A 20,892-nucleotide genomic window follows, 5' to 3' on the forward strand; every position below is an offset into this window, starting at 1 on the left:
GCTTTTTTATCTCTATTTCCTTTTTAGCTGCCCATACCACCTTCACCTCAAATGTCAAGGATGTTTTCATCATTTTTGCTCACTGGTTGGCTGAAATCCTTGTAATGTGCAACAGTGATCCCATCTCAGGGGGTCTTAACAAGGTGTAATAAAACAGCTTATTTTATTTTATTTTACTCTGCATTATTGAGCAACTCTAAAAATGTTTGTGAAGGTCGAGTAATTAATGAATTATTTTACATGATTTTCATGTACAAAATAAGTTATTCAAATATTACATCAAATACCTTTCATAATAAGCACCAAGATACAAGTATTAGAGACATAATTTAAGATATACATCTGCAGCTTTATTGTTTTCAACATGAATGATATCATATTACATGATTCAACACAAGAAAGGGCAACACTCAGTGTGCTTTACTCAGCTGCTTCTTTTCCCTGTAAAAAACAGATACATGGTTTGTGTGACTTTTAATAAACCTTAGCTGACAATGATTTTAAACAGTTAATTTGATAGTAATTCAACCTTAAAACCTTAATGCTATGTAAGGTGAGTATAATATTGTAAATAATCTGCTCTAACATATTGACATATATATCAAAGAATGATGATTGCGATTTTTGATTATTTTTCCCTAAACTGACATACATATAGATATATATTTACCTTGCCAGAGTCACGGCTCTTTGCTCTCAGCTTGTTGACCTGAGACTCTGCAATGTCAGCACGCTCCTCAGCCTCCTCCAGCTCATGCTGGACCTTCCTGCACTTAGACAAATGAACGTTTGCCTGCTCCTCCTGAAAAAAATAGAGATTGCAGTTTTTGAATGTCCTAAAAAACTCAACGTCTACCTTTGTGTAAAATTCAGAATTTTAAGTTTTGAAAATTAAAAAATAGTCCTTACCGCCTCCTCAGACTGCCTCTTGTAGGCCTTCACCTTGAGCTGCAACTTGTCAACCAGATCCTGCAGCCTGCTACCATTTTTCTTGTCCTCTTCAGTCTGTGATAGACAATTTAGATTGGCATGTTTAAATATTTAAAATGGTAAGTATATTACATCATTTTGTACTGTACATGTTGACTATGAAAGTGACTCTACCTGGTAGGTGAGCTCTTTCACCCTCCTCTCATATTTGCGGACACCCTTAATAGCATCTGCTCCACGTCTCTGCTCACCCTCAACCTCTGTTTCCAGCTCACGCACCTTTGCAGTAAAGCAGAAAACAATAAGTATTTGTCTGTTTTCCAAATTCTTGCTTCAGCTGTTCAAATCTTTGCATGACTTTCTTACCCTGGACTCAAGTTTCTGGAGCTGCTTCTTGCCACCCTTCATGGCCAGGTTCTCAGCCTCATCCAGGCGGTGCTGCAGGTCCTTAACAGCGACTTCCAGGTTCTTCTTCATCCTCTCCAAGTGAGAGCTAGTATCCTGCTCCTTCTTCAGCTCCTCAGCCATCATAGCAGCCTAGAGGAGACAGCATGACATGTTAATTAGAAATATCTTGAAAAACACTATGTAATGACAATAAGAACAAATGAAATTCAAACCTACATCAGTGATGGCCTTCTTGGCCTTCTCCTCTGCATTCCTTGCTTCCTGGACAGTGTCATCCACTTCACCCTGGACCTGGACCAGGTCAGACTCAAGCTTCTTCTTGGTGTTCAGAAGGCTTGTGTTCTAAAAAGTAAAAAGATTTAGGCACTTTTAGGCATCATCACGTCTTATTTTCGCATTATTTAAAGTCTCGTTAGATTTTTGAATTATTGAAGAAATGATTGGGTTTGTTCACCTGAGAGTGCAGAAGTCCAACACGCTCACTGGCGTCTATCAGCTCCTGCTCAGCGATTTTGCGACTTCTCTCTGTCTGTTCCAGAGCAGCTCTAAGTTCCTCAATTTCAGCTACCATAAGACCGTTCCTACGATCCACCATAGCAGCTTGCTCCTTAAAGTCCTCCTGGGCTCTGACAGCATCATCAAGGTGCAGTTGTGCATCCTAGTGAAATAATATCAGAAAGATATGCACATGAATGCTAAAATGTAGCTTCACTGACCCTAGTCTGTGCAAGAGCTATGTGTCTTACAATACCTTCAGCTGTGCCTGCACATTCCTCAGCTGCTTCTGGGACTCAGCAGCCTGGCGATTGGCGTGGCTGAGCTGAATCTCCATCTCATTCAGGTCTCCCTCCATCTTCTTCTTGATTCTCAGGGCATCGTTCCTGCTCCTGACCTCAGAATCCAGAGTGCTCTGCATGGAGTCAGTCACTCTCTGACTGTTCCTCTTGATCTGCTCCATCTCCTCATCTTTCTCTGCCAGCTTCCTGTCCACCTCACCCTTAATCTGGTTGAGCTCCAGCTGGACACGCAGGATCTTAGACTCTTCGTGTTCCAGAGTTCCCTAATGATATCAAAGAATGAATTATTTATCTCTGACTTCAAATCTTTTAGAGTATATTTGTCAATGATTTAGAATTTTGAAAAGATCTCCCCGGAGAAAATGTACCTCAGCCTCTTCAAGAGCCGTCTGGATCTCAGACTTCTCTGTCTCCACCTGCTTCTTGGACTTCTCCAGCTCATGGATGCTCTTGCCAGTCTCACCAATCTGTTCAGTCAGATCTGAGATCTCCTCTGTAGAGAGATACATGTGTTTTGAATCATTGAGCCATACAATGTAAAGTATAAATACTTTATTCAAACACATACACATGTGTTGAATACAATGTAACTGTTACATAATGTAGAACTCACGTTGCAGGTTTTTGTTTTCACGCTTCATGGTTTCCAGATGATCCAAAGCTTCCTCATAAGAGTTCTTCATCTTGAACAGCTCAGTGCTGAGAGAACGAGCCTCCTTCTGTGCTCCCTCAAGCTCTGCCTGACCCTCCTCGAACTTCTGTTTCCACTCTGCCAACACCTGAATTACACAATTTAAACAGTTCAGTTGGTTGTGTAGCAATATGAGGACACATACATATATTTGATTGTTTGTATGGCTTGGCCACACAAAGTAAACCATGCTACCTTGTCAAAGTTCCTCTGCTTCTTGTCCAGATTGGCAGCAAGCCCATTGGCCCTCTCCACATCAATCATGAGGTCCTCCACCTCACTCTGGAGCCTCTGTTTGGTTTTCTCAAGAGAAGCACACTTGGAATTCACTGCCTCAATCTGTTCCTCAGCCTCCTGAAGGCGCTGGGCCAGCTTTTTCCTGTTTGAAGATTTTATGATCATAAGACAACTTTCTTTTTCTGGAAAATACATTTCAAAAGGATCTTATTTGAGGACCATACTTTTATGTCTTCACATCAATGGATATTATTGATTATTGAACAGGGTAATGAGTATTTGACAAGAAACAGATGTTGAAAAAGGGTGACGGTAATTATCGTGGGCTCAAGGATCAATATTTTTGCTCCTAAATACAATTCTAAACAAACATTTGGAAATCATTGGTTAAATGTATTGATTGCAAGTATAGATACAAGCGATGTAGTTTTCAGTTAAATTGTACTAAAATGCTTTACTTCTGCCCATTTAATTGTTTGAATGTTACTCACTTGGATTCCTCAAGCTCCTCAGTGCGCTGGATAGCATCAGTTTCATACTTCGATCTCCACTGAGCCACCTCACTGTTGGCCTTGGACATTCCACGCTGCAGCTCAGCCTTGGCCTCCTGCTCCTCCTCAAACTGCTCCCTCAACAGATCACAGTCATGGCGGGCTGATTGCAGTCCATGGGCAAGAGCATTCTTGGCCTGTTGTAAGAAATATTATTGAATTGACCAAATTCTTAAATCACAACAAATAATAAAAACTCACATTTGCTTAATGTTTCTTTACCTTAACCTCCTCTTCAATCTGTCTCTTAATCTCCTCAACCTGCTGAGTGAAGGCCTGTTTGCCTCTGGTCAGCTGGGAGACAAGACCTTCTTTCTCTTCAATTTGACGGCTGAACTCACCTTGTGTGAAAGATGTCATGATGCATTAGTTTGTGTTACGTTTCTCAATAACATACACAACAGATCATTCACTGATAACTTGTAGATACCATTTTCTGTCAGGAGACGTGCTTTCTGTGAACTTGTGTCGTTGATTTGACGGACATTTTCATCATTCTTGGTCTTCAGTTCGCTAAATTGGTCCTCAAGAGTACGGCACATCTTTTCAAGATTTCCCTAATGAGGAAACAGAGATGAGATCAGTGATCAGATTTTCTTTATAATATTAATTACTATATTTACTTTACTCATTTGGGTATTAAAATAGCATGTAATGTAGTGTGTACCTTTGCCTTAGCAACATTCTCCATGTTGCTGGAGAGGTCATCAATCTCCATCTTGTATTCACTCTTTTCCTTCTCAAGCTTCTGCTTGACACGCTGAAGGTTATCAATCTGCTCTCCCAGCTCAGCAACGCTGTCAGCCTGCTTCTTGCGAAGAGCAGCAGCAGTGGCTTCATGCTGCAGAGTGGACTCTTCAAGGTCACGACGGAGCTTCTGGAACTCAGCCTCACGCTTCTTGTTCATCTCAATCTGAGCAGCAGTGGCACCTCCAGCCTCCTCCAGCCTCTCACTGATCTCCTCAAGTTCCCTGGAGAGGTCAGATCTCTGCTTCTCAACCTTGGCACGAGCAGCACGCTCAGCCTCAATCTCCTCCTCCAGTTCCTCAATACGGGCCTGTTGAATGTAGGTGTAATGTATTTCAGTAAACGTTCACTTTCAATGCACTTAATAGGAAACATATGCAGTAATGTTTTGTGAAACACAACATCGCGTCACCTGAAGCTCCTTGATCTTTTTCTGAAGTTGAGCACCCAGTGACTGTTCATCTTCAATCTTGCTAAGGAGTTGACTGATTTCAAAGTCCTTCCTGTGAGAGTAATAGATAAAGTACATAGAGTTTGTACAGTTGTCCTCATTTTAATAAGAATTTTGTTGTACAAATTAAAAAACTAGGTTACTTTTTCGTTTTCTCATCAGACTGCTGCTTGTCATTCTCAAGATCCATGATGGATTCCTGGGCCAGTTTCAGATCACCCTCAAGCTTCCTCTTGGCTCTCTCAAGGTCCATACGCAGCTTCTTCTCTTGCTCCAGAGAACCCTCAAGCTGAAGATTAATATGAGTTTTTAATTATTACGTTCAGGTATAATCTCACTTTGCCAATCCAAGTGTCTTTGCAAACTTACATCATCCACTTGCTGCTCAAGCTTGGTCTTGGCCTTGGTCAGAGTGTTGACTTTGTCTTCCTCAGCCTGCAGGTCATCAAGAGTCTGCTGATGAGCCTCCTGAAGGGCTTTCTTTTCCTTGGTCAGCTTAGCAATGCTCTCATCCTGAGAGGCCATCTCCTCTGTCAGGTTCTTCACCTAAGAGTGCAAGAAAGCTCTTGTCAATAAACAGTAATTATCGTAATCTTACTTGATCTGCTGTTTTTTATTATTTACAAACCTTGTTCTCAGTGGCATGTTTCTCCTTCTCCACTTTGGCCAAGGTCAGCTCCAGGTCATCAATATCCTTCTTGAGCTCAGAGCATTCATCCTCCAGCTTTCTCTTCTTGGCAGTGAGCTCAGCATTGATTTCCTCTTCATCCTCCAGTCTCTCAGTTGTCTCTTTAAGTTTGGCCTCCATCTGAATCTTACTCTTGATAAGTCCCTCACATCTCTCCTCAGCATCTGACAGATTCTCTGTTTCCTATTCCGTTTGATGAAAAAAGACGTGAGCACATCACTATTGAAAAACATGAAAAGCACAACCTTTTGTTGATGTGTACTTACAGATGCTACATGCAGCTGCAGATCATTCTTCTCCTGCAGAAGCGAAACCATCTTCTCCTCCAGTTCCTTCTTCTTGGCCAGGGCAGTAGACAAGTCTATTTTCATCTTATCATAGTTCTCCTTCATATTTGACAGCTCCTTCTCAGTTTCAGCAGTCTTCAGCAGAGGCTTGATCTTGTAGTACACCTTCATCCATGGCCAGTGTTTCACATTCATGAATGAGCGAACATTGTACTGGATGGTATAGACGGCATCCCTGTGGAGAGGAAATTGCTGTTAGGGACAAAATAGCTCTTTTATTATTTATCTCCTGACTGTGCACTCAGAATTAACTGTTTGCAACATGCCTCGTCGCTGTCATCTCCACAAATGCCTTTCTCATGAGGAAAGCACGGCACAAAGCCTGAGTCATGGTGACCAGAGAAGCCAGTTTTTCATCTCTCATCTCCTCAAGGGTACCCAGCAGACCGGCCTTGAAGAACACCTGAACAAAGAGAGAATATAAATGTATTCTATCTCTGTACTATACACTATACTAAAACATTAAACTACAAAGGAGCATGTACCCCACACAATCATCTTAATATCTTATACTATTAAGAAAATCTCTATCTCTATCAGGATCAGGGTATGTAGCAAGTACAGTAGACAATGAAAGACAATTATGTTAAATGGCTGTTGGTAGCTGTGCTATTTCGAGGAAACATCATTCTTGTATGGGTTATGGGGCACTTTTACTCATGTGGATTGTTCCAAATCTTGGTTAAACTTATAATAACCAAGTTATAGTCAATTAAATGGCCATTAAAATACATATATAAATCTGAAGCACCACCTCAGACAGAAAGCCATCACGTTTTACATGATGACTTGGTGTACAACTAGGCAAGAAGTAAAATGCTATATAAATGGCCACATGGTGGCGACATTTCTCTATTTCTATCTTTTTACTCGTTCCTTTGCCTATGGCTTAACATCCCATCATAATAATACAATTGGATAATACATTTTTGAGATGCTATTCCATTTAACAGGAATGGACTGACCATCCTTGGCAAGTACAATAAAGTATATGAATGCAATCAAGGTGCTTACCTTTGTGTGTCCGAATTTATAATCCTCATGATTGACATCAATTGACCCAAGCAGTTTCTCTGAAGCTTTCTTGTTGTCGATGAACTGGCCCTCAGGGATGACACCAGCATTCAGCACCTTGTATCTTTTATGAGAGAGTTTATGGTCAGTTTGAGCATTTTATTTGAATAATTTGCATCATATTTTAATTACATTATCCACTAATACCTCTGTTTGAAGTCAGCATAGAGGATTCTGCTGGGGAAACCTTTTCTGCAGATTCTGATACCCTCCAACACACCGTTACACCTGAGCTGGTGGATAACCAGGAAGTTCTCCATCAATCCTGTGAAAAAAGACATTTATTTATTACTTCTTTGAATAAATAGTTAGTGTCGTAGTTGAAGCAGCACACCATTAAGTAAACCAGAAATACAAAACAAAACGAATCCTCGAGGAGGATTATGTTTTTTATGTACCTGGAGTCTTTGACTCATTGGGAATCAGGCAGCGCACAAAGTGAGGATGGGTTGCCCTCAAGTTAGTCATCAGCTTGCCCAAATTCTCCTGTAGATCCAAAATGATAATTCTTGTCATGAAATGCCACAATTGTGAATGAGAGTATAATATATATAAGGCAAGTTTGCATTGTCAAACCTTACCCTAAACTGTGAAGATACAGTCTGCATAGAACCACCCTTCTTCTTGCCTCCCTTCTTGCTGCCACCAACCTCTGTGTGTTAGAATGACACAAATTGCATGAACACATGTTACAGTTGATGAGTTAAAGATATACAGTATCCACAGTCTTAAAATGTGTTTTAGTTTACTGTAGTTACTATCATACCCTCAACGACGGGAGGATACAGAAGCCCCAGCAGTTTCACTGGGGATTTCTGGTAGAGCTGAATGACAGACTCATTCAGTGGATCCTTGTTCTTGTCCAACCAGCCATCGATATTATAGTCCACAGTACCAGCATAGTGCACCAGGGAGAAGTGGGCCTCAGCTTTGCCTTTGGCGGGCTTTGGCTTCTCAAATGCTTTGTTTTTGCCAAGATGCTGGTCATGGAGCTTGTTCTTGAATGATGAGTTTGTGGCCTTGGGGAACATGCACTCCTCTTCAAGGATGGAGAAGATGCCCATGGGCTTGAAAAAAGTGGGAAGAAATATATCATAGGGTTAGGGTTAATTGATACATTAAGCCAAATTAAGAACAATTACATACAATCACAAAATGAAGTGATTACCTTTTCAATCAGCTCAATACAGGCAGCCAAGTCCATGCCAAAGTCAATGAACGCCCAGACAATACCCTCTTTCTTGTACTCCTCTTGCTCCAGGACAAACATGGTGTGGTTGAAGAACTGTTGCAGTTTCTCATTGGTGAAGTTGATGCACAGCTGCTCCAATGTGTTGAACTGCAAGGGACAATAATCAGCATAATCTCTTGTAGCAGGCAGTAAGAATGATTCTGTCATTTAAAGTATCAGCTGCTGAATTGTTGGAAATTAAGCTTACATCAAAGATTTCAAAGCCGGCAATATCCAGGACACCAATGTAGAACTGCCTAGATTGTTTAGTGTCCAACATCTGGTTGATACGGACGACCATCCACAAGAACAGCTTTTCATAGATAGACTTGGCCAGAGCTGGCACTGAGTTCATGACCTAGAAAAACAACAACAACAACAATGTGATTTGAGCTATGTCAGTCAAAGCTGGTAATTCTAACTTTTTCTAATTTGATGAAAATGACACAAAAGATCCAAAATAAAAATGGCATCTAAGATGGTCCTTGACCTATTATGCATTATGTATTTAGCATTCACTGTATACAATTAATTGAAAGTAGCAATAAATTGAACACTGACATTGCATTTCTTTTTTGTAATAAACCCTGCACTACATTATTTTAGTAGAACTAACAATCTGTTTTTAAATAGAAAGATATTGGATATTGATCATTCATGTTTACCTGAGGTACAGTTTGCCCCTTGGTGACAAACTCATTTCCGACCTTCACTCTGGGATAGCACAGGGCCTTCAGCATGTCAGCGGAGTTCAGACCCAGCAAGTAAGCAACCTTGTCAGCATCTGAAAATAATTCAGTGATTTCCATCATGATTTGAGCGGTTGACCGGTGTGATTAAGAACTGTATCATTGTTGTTCCCAAGCTATTCAATTTGAGCTGACATTAAATACTCACCCTCTGTGCCATCAGGCTCAGCCTGCTCCTCACGCTGCTTCTGCTTGAACTTCATGTTACCATGGTGAAGCACAGCTCCGGTCATCTTGTAGATGCTCAACTTCTCTTCATTAGTGAAGCCGAGGATATCAATAGCATTCTGAGTTCAAAGGAGGGGCCAGCACAAAACATAATCCGTTTAGAAAATGCACTTAAAAGATACATTTTGAAGTTGCATTTAATGTACAAAATATACTTAAATATCACTGACATCAGTGGCTTCCAGCTCAACTTTGTCATCAATGCTGGCCACAGTGATCTGACCCATGCTGCACATGGGGAAGTCGTAGGGGTTGGTTGAAATGAGTGCCAAATCTGCAGATCAAAAAAGGGTAAAAATGTCAATAGATATGTTTCATATGAAAACTATAAGTAGGTTAAAATGTTGCAATATGTCAATATTCTTACCAATCAGCTCAGGTTTGTGGTTGGTCATCATCTGGAAGAAGATGTGGTAGCCTCTTTCTGCAGGAAGCTGGTATGTCACTCTAGACTTCTCCAGCAGATCTACAAATGTTGTTCATAAATCACAGCCTGGCCAATCTTAATTCATTTGTATGTACTTTGAGGATTATTACTTACATGTCTCAATATCAGCACTAGCCAGTTTGCCAGTTGTGCCAAAATGGATTCTGATGAATTTACCCTGTTTGGAAGAAAGTGATTTTTAATGTCCCCCAACATGGGCAATCTGCAACTAGACTACTCTCATGTGTAGAAATTGTTCCATACTTACAAAACGAGAAGAGTTGTCATTCCTCACAGTTTTGGCGTTACCATAGGCCTCCAACAGGGGATTGGCTGCAATAATCTGATCCTCCAGTGACCCCTATAATCCAGGTTTAGAATTGCTATCAGAAAATGTCTATTTTTCCCCCCGAGACAAAATATTCCAAAGGTAAAGAACCCTGAATTATAATCATCATACAGTAACATACCTTTGATGTGTCCCTCTTCGGTCCCCCAACTGAGATTGTTGCAAAGTACTGGATGACACGCTTGGTGTTCACAGTCTTTCCAGCACCAGATTCTCCACTAGGTATAGACACAACCTCATAAGAATTTGATCAAGATAGTTGACTATCTTAAACAAAATCAACAAATGTAAATGCAACAAACTTACGTGATCAAGACAGACTGGTTCTCCCTGTCTGTTAAATTAAAAATAAAAGGGAAGTATGTGTTACTGCAACAGAAATCTCATATACTGATGAATTCTACATTGTTATAGTAATGACTTACCAGTAGCCATGAACTGATAAGCGTTGTCAGAGACAGAGAAGATGTGGGGTGGAGCCTCCATACGCTTCTTGCCTCTATAGGCACTTACACATTCAGTATCGTACACTGGGAGCCACTTGTAGGGGTTCACAGTGGCACAGAACAACCCAGAGTAGGTCTGAAAGTGATCACAGAGATTCAACTGTTAACTTTATGTTTCCTACAAGTATAGCCATTTTCAATATTTCTCTTTTCTCATTAGGCAAATTGTCTTACGTAGATCATCCATGCTGCATAACGCTCTTTGAGGTTATACAGCACAGAGGCTTCATTGAGATGGGTCATCATGGCCATGTCCTCAATCTTGTCATACTTGGGAGGGTTCATTGGACAGACGTCATCTTCTTTAACTGTCTTTTCCTGTAACAAAACATTTGTCACAATGAGAACTGATCATATAGATTTCCCAGTTGACTCTGACTTTATGATACCGACCTCCTCAGTGGTTAAGACTTTGACGGTGACTTTGTCACCATCTTTCTTGAGGATTGTTGCCTTCAAGTACAGCTCCTTGGCATCGGTCACGTAGCAGGCACTCTTGGCATCAAATGGTGCGTTTTGAGCCTCAATTCTTTCCCTCTCTGGCTTACGAAGGTAAATGGCAGCTTTGCCATACAAGGCCATCTCCGCGTCTGTACTCATGGTGGCGGCTTAAGTCTGTGTAGCACGTCAAACAATAACAATCTTAAATTGATGCTTTCTGCTCATGTCATTAAACAGTGACTCATTTCCTGGTGTAGTAGTAAGCAGTTAATATATCCACCCCAAAATAATCTCTGTTGCATTAAATCATTACCTGTTGCCTTTAGTTTCGTTAAAACCTTTTAGATCGACAGACTGATTGTCTTTACTGTAAATTAATTATGTTGCTCTATTTTTTACACACAACATATATTGCTTGTATGTCTGTCCCGGGAGAGAGATCCCTTCTCAGTTGCTATTCCTGAGGTGTATTCCCTTTTACCTGTTAAAGGGGTCCAAATTGAGGTTCTAATGACAAAGGTTGTTGAATGCTGTACAGCCCCTTGAGGCAAATTTCTGATATTGGGCTGTTTAAATCAAATTGACCTGACTTATTGTTGTTACAATTAACACTAGTAGTAAAATTTGAGTTTTGAGATCACTGATTTAACACAAAAAATACTTATGAAAATAAAAAGAATTGACTTTAAAAAAGTAATTAATGGTAAAAGTTGTACATACCTTACTCTTTCCCCCTGTGAAAAGAATGTTGTATTTCAAAAACCTATGGAAAATACTATGAGTTAGTCAGTGCAGGAAACAACCAAACATGTATTGTAAAAATATAACTAACTCCTAAACATCATATTGCAAAGTTAATTGAAAAATATAAATGTCATATTTTGTCAGAGAAAAGAACAGGGTGCATTGAATATTAATACATACTCTTACATGACACTATATTTTGTAAACTAATTTCTAACATGAGGAGTACATCTAAATGTTACAATGCAAAATAGTAGACCACCTTACCACAAGCACGAACTCCACTGGTCTTCCACCACACTCCCTGGGGCGGTCCTTGGACCCCTTATATTCAGTCTGGTTTGCTTACAAAGCAGAGGTTCAAGCAGACTGATGTGCCAAATATGGTAAGGATGACAGATGAGTCATGAGGCATTTGAAATATTATGCTGGCACTAAATTTGTGAGTATCCCTACCTTCAGTAAGCAACTTTTGAGTTCTTCTTTTGAAACACACATAACCTATATATAAATATATAGTATATAAGCAGTAGATAGAATATTTTTTCCTATAAAAAATTAAAAAACATTACAAAATGATTAAATCCAACAGAAAGCTGTGGTGTTATCACTCACAAAAATGTTTGATTATTCATAATTGTTGATTATCTGAATATTCTTTAATTTGATATTGTGTTGTGAGTTTGGACATTTATATTAGGAATTTGAAATTTGATAGCTGACAGTCAGACAGCAAATACAGGACAGTTGACATTATGGTTTTGGTCTATATTATAGAGTGAGCTTGCTTTAGTGGTCAGTGAGCCAGTTGTCGGCTAATTTGGGGTGCAATGAGAAACACATGCTATGTTTCTGTGAGCCACATTTGTTTGGAGCCCACTGTCAAACTCCATCATGTAATTTGAGTAGTTAAAAAAAATTGCTGTGTGGAGGTGAAAGAAGTGGACATATCATCAAATAGTGGGAGGGTGTTAATTAAACACAAAGAATGTCTCAACCAAAAAGGAAGACTATTTTAAACATACTGTAAATGTTAATAGGATTTCATTGCCATGACGCTGTTATTTGATGTTCAGGTAATGGTTTGCTCTACCCGACAGTGACAGTGATGTGCAGTGTGTGACTGATTGCTCACAGTGAAACCCCCCCACTCCAGGGTTTACCTCACTTGGTCCGATGCTGGAGGTATGCTATTTAGGCTATTTTGAAAAGAAAAAAGATCAAAGCTACTATTTTGTTTTCCTATTCATTAATGCTCACCAAACAGTGATTACTTGACTGAAATATAAATGACGTGACTGAGTTAATTACTGCATTCAAACAAGAGGAGGTCAACTTTTAAAAATCCAGTCTTAACCGACAAAATTAATTAATTAATTAAAATCTGAGGTATCTAGTTGTGTCCCACTAAGGGGGAAAACAAAAGAGAGTGGCATTATCTGCTTAGTTTGTACAACAGTCTGCCTGCATTGAGTGCGAGGCCATGAATTATTCCTTTTTGTAATAAATGTCTGTGTTAATGTTTTTTTTTAAACATGTTTTCTTGAAAGTTCACCTTTGGTGTACTGCCTCTATCTCATTACACCAGCTCAATGAAATTAGATAGGTGTTGGTGTACTGAGAAGGAAGAGAGAAGATGGGGGGTCAGAGGTTGGGTGGTGTGTAGGGGGAGGGACTTTTGCGGCACAAGGCAGTTGTTGAAGCTTATGTAAAAAGCCCAGTCTGCTGAGTTACCGAAGTGAGATAGCATGGTGTAGAAATGCTTGGACCACTCATTATATAATCTATTTGCGTCTTTAAAAAATGAGGATAAAAGGGACTGCAGCTCACCAAGGGTAGAGAGCAGATAGAGAGGGCACCTTGTTTGTTCGGTCTCCCCAAGATCACTAAGCCTTCTTTGAGCATTAGACTTGAGAAACCATTTTTGTCCTGGAGCAAATCAGATCATAGCCACACAAATATGTGTTAATATGGGTGGATTAAAGTCAAACTGCATATAGCTGCAGTCTCCTCCACTTACTGCAGTGGATCATGAATGGGCTGGGGCCCTTCAACAAAACAGCATAAGACACATGGCACACCGCAAACCAGAGCTCGGACATGTGCGTTGTATGTTTTGGATGCAGGATGTAATTCACACTCATCTTCCAGTCACCCACCTTGCCATTGTGCTAGCCTTTCCTGATTTTAAAATTTCCTTTGAACTGTCTTTAATTTCTTCTGTAAATTGTTTTATTCACTATTCTTACCCTTTTCTACATTATATTGGCTTTTATTCACCAAATTGTTTTAACATTTTCTCTAATCTGTTTTTTTTTTTTTTTAACCCTGTGATGCACAACATGGGTCCAAAGGGACCTGAGTGAGTTTTAATTGTAAATAGCTTTGCAATAAATTACTTTAATCATTCAGAATTCCAGGAATTCCTCAATTCACTTGTTTTAAGGTACAACATGGGTCCAAAAGGACCCGTATTCGTTTCCTGTGTGATTTCATGCATGGCTCAGTGTTTCTTTGCTATATTTTTGGAAATCAATTTATTTAATCATTTAATATTCATATTCATTAAATATCTTGTTTTTGATGACCACAAATCATTATTTTCATTCTCGCTTTCTTAATTTATGAACTAAAATAGTTTTTGTATTACTACAGCAGGTTTACACACATGGGTAAAAAATGACCCATGTGTGTAAAGTGTGATAACAATGAAAAAAAGACATACTATAATAATAATGTTTTATATGTAATAATATAAAATTAAAATAATTATTTTAGCAGTGATTTGGACCAAACAATACATTTAATATTTGAAATCTTTATTTGTCACTTTGTCACAGTTACACATAACATACATCATACAGCCGATAACACTGTGAGATATTGAACTGTTAGTGTGTCTGTAGTGTAACTGTTAGTGTGTCTGTAGTGTAACTGTAGTGAACTATCAGTGTGTCTGTAGTGTAACTGTAGTGAACTGTTAGTGTGTCTGTAGTGTAACTGTAGTGAACTATCAGTGTGTCTGTAGTGTAACTGTAGTGAACTGTTAGTGTGTCTGTAGTGTAACTGTAGTGTAACTGTAGTGAACTGTTAGTGTGTCTGTAGTGTAACTGTAGTGAACTGTTAGTGTGTCTGTAGTGTAACGGTAGTGAACTGTTAGTGTGTCTGTAGTGTAACTGTAGTGAACAGTTAGTGTGTCTGTAGTGTAACTGTATTGAACTGTTAGTGTGTCTGTAGTGTAACTGTAGTGAACTGTTAGTGTGTCTGTAGTGTAACTGTAGTGAACTGTTAGTGTGTCTGTAGTGTAACTGTAGTGAACTGTTAGTGTGTCTGTAGTGTAACTGTAGTGAACTGTTAGTGTGTCTGTAGTGTAACTGTAGTGAACTGTAAGTGTGTCTGTAGTGTAACTGTAGTGTAACTGTTAGTGTGTCTGTAGTGTAACTGTAGTGCACTGTTAGTGTGTCTGTAGTGTAACTGTAGTGAACTGTAAGTGTGTCTGTAGTGTAACTGTAGTGAACTGTTAGTGTGTCTGTAGTGTAACTGTAGTGTAACTGTTAGTGTGTCTGTAGTGTAACTGTAGTGAACTGTTAGTGTGTCTGTAGTGTAACTGTAGTGAACTGTAAGTGTGTCTGTAGTGTAACTGTAGTGAACTGTTAGTGTGTCTGTAGTGTAACTGTAGTGTAACTGTTAGTGTGTCTGTAGTGTAACTGTAGTGAACTGTTAGTGTGTCTGTAATGTAACTGTAGTGAACTGTAAGTGTGTCTGTAGTGTAACTGTAGTGTAACTGTTAGTGTGTCTGTAGTGTAACTGTAGTGAACTGTTAGTGTGTCTGTAGTGTAACTGTAGTGAACTGTTAGTGTGTCTGTAGTGTAACTGTAGTGAACTGTTAGTGTGTCTGTAGTGTAACTGTAGTGTAACTGTTAGTGTGTCTGTAGTGTAACTGTAGTGAACTGTTAGTGTGTCTGTAGTGTAACTGTAGTGAACTGTAAGTGTGTCTGTAGTGTAACTGTAGTGAACTGTTAGTGTGTCTGTAGTGTAACTGTAGTGTAACTGTTAGTGTGTCTGTAGTGTAACTGTAGTGAACTGTTAGTGTGTCTGTAATGTAACTGTAGTGAACTGTAAGTGTGTCTGTAGTGTAACTGTAGTGTAACTGTTAGTGTGTCTGTAGTGTAACTGTAGTGAACTGTTAGTGTGTCTGTAGTGTAACTGTAGTGAACTGTTAGTGTGTCTGTAGTGTAACTGTAGTGAACTGTAAGTGTGTCTGTAGTGTAACTGTAGTGTAACTGTTAGTGTGTCTGTAGTGTAACTGTAGTGCACTGTTAGTGTGTCTGTAGTGTAACTGTAGTGAACTGTAAGTGTGTCTGTAGTGTAACTGTAGTGAACTGTTAGTGTGTCTGTAGTGTAACTGTAGTGTAACTGTTAGTGTGTCTGTAGTGTAACTGTAGTGAACTGTAAGTGTGTCTGTAGTGTAACTGTAGTGAACTGTTAGTGTGTCTGTAGTGTAACTGTAGTGTAACTGTTAGTGTGTCTGTAGTGTAACTGTAGTGAACTGTTAGTGTGTCTGTAGTGTAACTGTAGTGAACTGTAAGTGTGTCTGTAGTGTAACTGTAGTGAACTGTTAGTGTGTCTGTAGTGTAACTGTAGTGTAACTGTTAGTGTGTCTGTAGTGTAACTGTAGTGAACTGTTAGTGTGTCTGTAATGTAACTGTAGTGAACTGTAAGTGTGTCTGTAGTGTAACTGTAGTGTAACTGTTAGTGTGTCTGTAGTGTAACTGTAGTGAACTGTTAGTGTGTCTGTAGTGTAACTGTATTGAACTGTTAGTGTGTCTGTAGTGTAACGGTAGTGAACTGTTAGTGTGTCTGTAGTGTAACTGTAGTGTAACTGTAGTGAACTGTTAGTGTGTCTGTAGTGTAACTGTAGTGAACTGTTAGTGTGTCTGTAGTGTAACTGTAGTGAACTGTTAGTGTGTCTGTAGTGTAACTGTATTGAACTGTTAGTGTGTCTGTAGTGTAACTGTAGTGAACTGTTAGTGTGTATGTAGTGTAACTGTAGTGAACTGTTAGTGTGTCTGTAGTGTAACTGTAGTGAACTGTTAGTGTGTCTGTAGTGTAACTGTATTGAACTGTGGTGAATGTATAACATGAATGAATAAAATAAAATAAAACTGATTAAATAAAAACATATGGGTACAGCGCAAACTGCCATCTCAGTGCATACATGCCTCACAGATGACACATGTTTGTGCTCCTTGCACACGGGTCTATGGCAGCTGTGCAGATCTTCCTCTTCACTTGGCCTTTCTGTCAGGTGTCCTCCTGTAGCTGGGTGGTGGCTGCGTTTGTTCTTTTTAGCCCAATAGCGGATATTCATCGAGGAGCTGGGCAAAGAGCTTATCATGCCACATATGAAGAGGCACATGGAGGGCACGCCCCTCCTCCAAAAGCACATTATAGGGGCAAACGAAAGATGTGGGCTAAAAAGAACAAACGCAGCCACCACCCAGCTACAGGAGGCCCAAGTGAAGACATGTGATTGTGATTGTCATCTGTGAGGCATGTATGCACTGAGATGGCAGTTTACGCTGTACCCATATGTTTTTATTTAATCAGTTTTTTTTTCTTTTTTTCATTAATTGTATACATTCACCACAGTTCAATACAGTTACACTACAGATACACTTACAGTTCAATATCTCTCAGTGTTATGTTATGTGTGAGTGTGACAAAGTGACAAATAAAGATTTAAAATATTAAATGTGTTTTTTGGTCCAAATCACTGCTTTAATAATTATTTTTAACAACATTATTATAGTATGTCTTTTTTTCATTGTTATCACACTTGGCAGACACGGGTCATTTTTGACCCATGTGTGTAAACCTGATGTAGTAATACAAAAACTACTTTAGTTCATAAATTAAGAAAGGGAGAATGAAAAAAATGATTTGTGTTCATCAAAAAAAAAGATATTTAATGAATACTTGGAGAAATAACATAGGAAATGAGTCCAAATACGTCCAACTTTTCATCGGATCGGAAAAGTGAACATATACAGATACGCATGTCTAACCTATTGATATCGTATCACTTACTTATACAAAATGTATCAGACGAATACCCAACGAATGCATAACTTATAGAAAATTATGGCATATACAAAATATTGGCAACACGCTGGTTTACGTAGATATAAGGTAAGGTATAAGTAGTATTCGTTAAGAGCTCACTGTGTTACGCTGGGGTGCGTTGTTGAACGCTGATGTTTTGAGCATGTTCAAAATTACGGATGTACCCAACGTGTGCTTCATAAGATATGCAGACGTTACATTACGTTAGACATACGTGAATACGGAATACCTACGTGACTACGTTAGAGGTACGTTAGATATAGGCTACGTCGGCTGACGGTGAACCCTACAGCCAGTTTATTGATAACGAGTGGATACCCTATTCCTACCCTATGTTAAGATGATATCTGACTACGGAGTAATTTATTAAAGGTGTTTCTACAGAGCAGCTAGCGTTCAGCATGTTAGCCGTTCTCCAGCATCAGCATGACGTGAACCAGATGGCACTTTTCCAGCTCCGTTGGCCAGAAGCTCTGATACGTTTTAAATAAGTAAGTGATAAGCTATCAATGTTTGACATACGTATAATAATTAGTTATGTATACGTCAGCTACAACACCGCTGTGAAAAAGTTGGTTCGTATTTGGACTCTTTTTCATATACGCGTCATATGTTTCTGCCATACAGAACTGTGTGACAGGGCTGTATGTCTGGCGTGTTCGGCGTATCGTCTGCGTCCTTCAAACGATCACAATTTACCCTTAATTGATATCAACCTATTGCCGATATTTCGTATGCGCCGGCATAAGTTTCTGCCATATTGATATGTGTGACAGGACCTTTAGAAGGGGTTTGCATAGCTTGTGTATCAAAGGGTTAACCTGAGGATTTATGACTATTTTGCTGCCTTTGTGAAGGCCTGTAACATGGATTTTGAAAAGTGCTCTGTGAATAAAGTATTATTAGCTGCAGTAACCACCATTACACTATAGGATATACACTATCTCATTATCTGAGCCTTGCTCACATGCTTGCCTTCTGTGATATCCGGAGGCGTAGTGTGGGTATGGCGTATTTGCAACATTTTTTTTATGCTTATTTCATGTAATAACAATAATGGACCTCTGTCTGGATCTGTAAGAGCTATCTATCTCTCCCTCGAATCTGCCTGTCTCTGTCCATAATGTCTGTATTGCCGCAGCCGTTGTGCAAAAACGAAACCAAAACTATATCCCCAGCCTGCCCTCTGTTTCGTCTTATAATAATAGATACTCTGGCTGCCGAAAGATGCAGTCTGCAGAAGTAGTTGTTGGTGAGTGTTTATTTTATTTATCAGTTTAACTAACTTTTAAACAAATAGGAACTGCACAGTTTAGTGCAGCCTACAAAGTGTGTGTAAGTCTGCAGACTAAAGACTCAGCACTTTGTGACGCTCGTTAGCTTAAATTACCTCGACTGTCAATGATTTCAGGTCAGGCTGGAGGTAAAAGCATACGTTCTGTCCTTTTGGAACCTTTCATTGGACAATTCATTTACACTAAAGGCATCAACAGCTTTATTGCCGTCAAAAACAAATGCCATTTGGTATAGAACTGTGCGCACGAGCTATCAGCGCAAAAACACTGAGTATAAAAAGAACTGTGTCTAGCTCCTGCATAAGACATGGACTAGTCTACTGCATCCACTTTGCAAACTGTGGCTTTGTGTGTGTGTGATGATGATGATGTTGGTGGTCAATAGGTCCATACTGTATCACCTCTGAGGTGTAAGGGTGTGAAGTGTTTATGTTTAAATGTTCCTGGCTAATTGGAACAAGAACACATGTATTAGCATTGTACAACACAGGATTGTGCAACAAAATGCAGTAATGTACCCATTCTGCTGCATTAGAAAGAAATGTAGGTGGTTCCCGGTTAGTTTAAATAGGTTTTATTTAGTTTTGTTGCATATTTTTCCTCAGTCAAAGCTGTCTTTGAGGTGTGAGATTGTGTGTGAATTTACATATGTGTGTTTGTTTGCCAGCTGATGGAGTCTGACCATGGATGAGGAGGTTGACCCTGAGGACAAAAATGTGAACTCCGTGTTGGCTCAGGAATCATCAGAACTGCTTCAAATCATTAGCGGTCAGTCTCCCGCAGTCATAAGGAAGGTTTGCCAAATGATGCCCAGTGATGGAAGGAGGAACATCAACCTGGATCCCAGTAGCTCCTCGGCCGCAGCAGTAACACAACACATCAAAGCCGTGTTGGAGTACTTCAGGGTGGCCAACCCTACGGATTGCTGCAACTTCCTTCAGAGCATGTGTATGCTGTGTGTGAACATCCCCATGCGTTTGGAGTCAAGGCTCATTTCAGCGGCTGGCTATGCAAATAGTGAGTATAACATGATGCTGTGTAAGAGCATCCTCAGTCACCTACTGTGACTCAGTACACCTCATTTAGTGGTTGAGTGACCTATGTGCTGTCATTTTAAAATGCATTAAAGTTAAAGGGGAACACCACATAAATTAAGAATTTCAATATGTCATTTTCATGACCCAGGAAAGTTCAGTCAATGTTTGTAAACATGAGCAACTCTCTAAGTAAGTGATGGAATTAGATATAAAGTCTGGCGCTGCTCCACAGACAATGAATAGGAGACTTATTTTCTGGACCCACAGAATGTTTATTTTATTTTTATACCCAAATGAGCTTCATTTTATTGTAGTTGTTGTGTCTCGTCAGTTATGTTAACTGTATTCATGTTCATGTTTAGTGTTTAGGTCAGGCTTTTGTTTTGCTTTTAGTTTCATGTTAATCCGTGGTTGTCATGTGCAATTTGTGTAGTTAGATTCACTCATGTCTAGTCTCGTTGTGCACTTCCTGTTTTATTTTATACTTGCCTCAGGGGCGGGGCAGACAATCACTCCACGGACTAACATGAAACTAAACAAAAGCCTGACCTAACACTAAACATGAACATGAATACATTTAACATAACTGACGAGACACAACAGTGAGTTTAAACATTTTCTGTTTCTCAACTGAGAACACAACAATAAAATAAAGCTCTCTAACTTTCTAATTCATTGTCTATGGAGCATTTCCACATTTTATACTTCACCACAACACCCAAATTTGAGTTTTAGCACTCTAGTGTTTGGATTTGGGAGAGAGTTGTTCATGTTTACTAATATTGTTAGACTGTCTTAGACCACAGGAGTAACATGTATGCATTTTGAAAATGGCCGT

General features: G+C 39.4%; 2 protein-coding genes across 6 annotated transcripts in view; one reads left to right on the plus strand and one right to left on the minus strand.

The window, feature by feature from the left end:
• Positions 1 to 405: 405 nt before the first annotated feature.
• Positions 406 to 11,019, minus strand: LOC115009637 (myosin heavy chain, fast skeletal muscle-like). Its single transcript, XM_029433776.1, has 39 exons — positions 10,805 to 11,019; positions 10,586 to 10,729; positions 10,331 to 10,487; positions 10,212 to 10,239; positions 10,027 to 10,123; positions 9,825 to 9,917; positions 9,671 to 9,734; positions 9,497 to 9,595; positions 9,300 to 9,403; positions 9,050 to 9,188; positions 8,818 to 8,936; positions 8,361 to 8,510; positions 8,090 to 8,260; positions 7,688 to 7,988; positions 7,503 to 7,573; positions 7,320 to 7,407; positions 7,069 to 7,186; positions 6,862 to 6,985; positions 6,114 to 6,250; positions 5,767 to 6,022; positions 5,441 to 5,683; positions 5,182 to 5,358; positions 4,956 to 5,101; positions 4,774 to 4,864; positions 4,282 to 4,671; positions 4,045 to 4,171; positions 3,837 to 3,955; positions 3,555 to 3,751; positions 3,022 to 3,205; positions 2,749 to 2,914; positions 2,504 to 2,628; positions 2,090 to 2,398; positions 1,793 to 1,996; positions 1,555 to 1,680; positions 1,297 to 1,467; positions 1,105 to 1,209; positions 910 to 1,005; positions 671 to 802; positions 406 to 441 (listed from the first exon to the last, which is right to left on the minus strand). The coding sequence occupies exons 1-39, from the start codon at positions 11,009 to 11,011 to the stop codon at positions 421 to 423; spliced, it is 5,796 nt and encodes a 1,931-aa protein (XP_029289636.1). The 5' UTR covers positions 11,012 to 11,019; the 3' UTR covers positions 406 to 420.
• Positions 11,020 to 18,756: 7,737 nt separating this feature from the next.
• Positions 18,757 to 20,892, plus strand: part of nlrc5 (NLR family, CARD domain containing 5) — a 39,197-nt gene continuing 37,061 nt past the window's right edge. For 3 of the 5 annotated variants that reach the window (XR_003832384.1, XM_029433771.1, XM_029433773.1), the window contains exons 1-2: positions 18,757 to 18,974; positions 19,685 to 20,034. Coding sequence is in view for 4 of the 5 variants with exons in the window: in XM_029433771.1 (XP_029289631.1) it covers positions 19,701 to 20,034 (334 nt within the window). In the remaining variant the exon portion in view is untranslated. The remainder of the gene's footprint in view (positions 18,975 to 19,684; positions 20,035 to 20,892) is intronic. The other 2 variants (XM_029433770.1, XM_029433772.1) reach the window with 1 other exon arrangement.

Source organism: Cottoperca gobio, chromosome 6, assembly GCF_900634415.1.
Source record: "Cottoperca gobio chromosome 6, fCotGob3.1, whole genome shotgun sequence".
In the NCBI taxonomy this organism is placed as follows: domain Eukaryota; kingdom Metazoa; phylum Chordata; class Actinopteri; order Perciformes; family Bovichtidae; genus Cottoperca; species Cottoperca gobio.

Excerpts from the sequence above, each read along its gene's own strand:
- LOC115009637 (XM_029433776.1), bottom strand. The coding sequence starts at position 11,011 with ATGAGTACAGACGCGGAGATGGCCTTGTATGGCAAAGCTGCCATTTAC. Across the intron at positions 6,986-7,068 it reads TATGCTGACTTCAAACAGAG|ATACAAGGTGCTGAATGCTG; the intron begins GTATTAGTGGAT and ends CTCTCATAAAAG. Across the intron at positions 4,865-4,955 it reads TCTGATGAGAAAACGAAAAA|GAAGGACTTTGAAATCAGTC; the intron begins GTAACCTAGTTT and ends TTACTCTCACAG.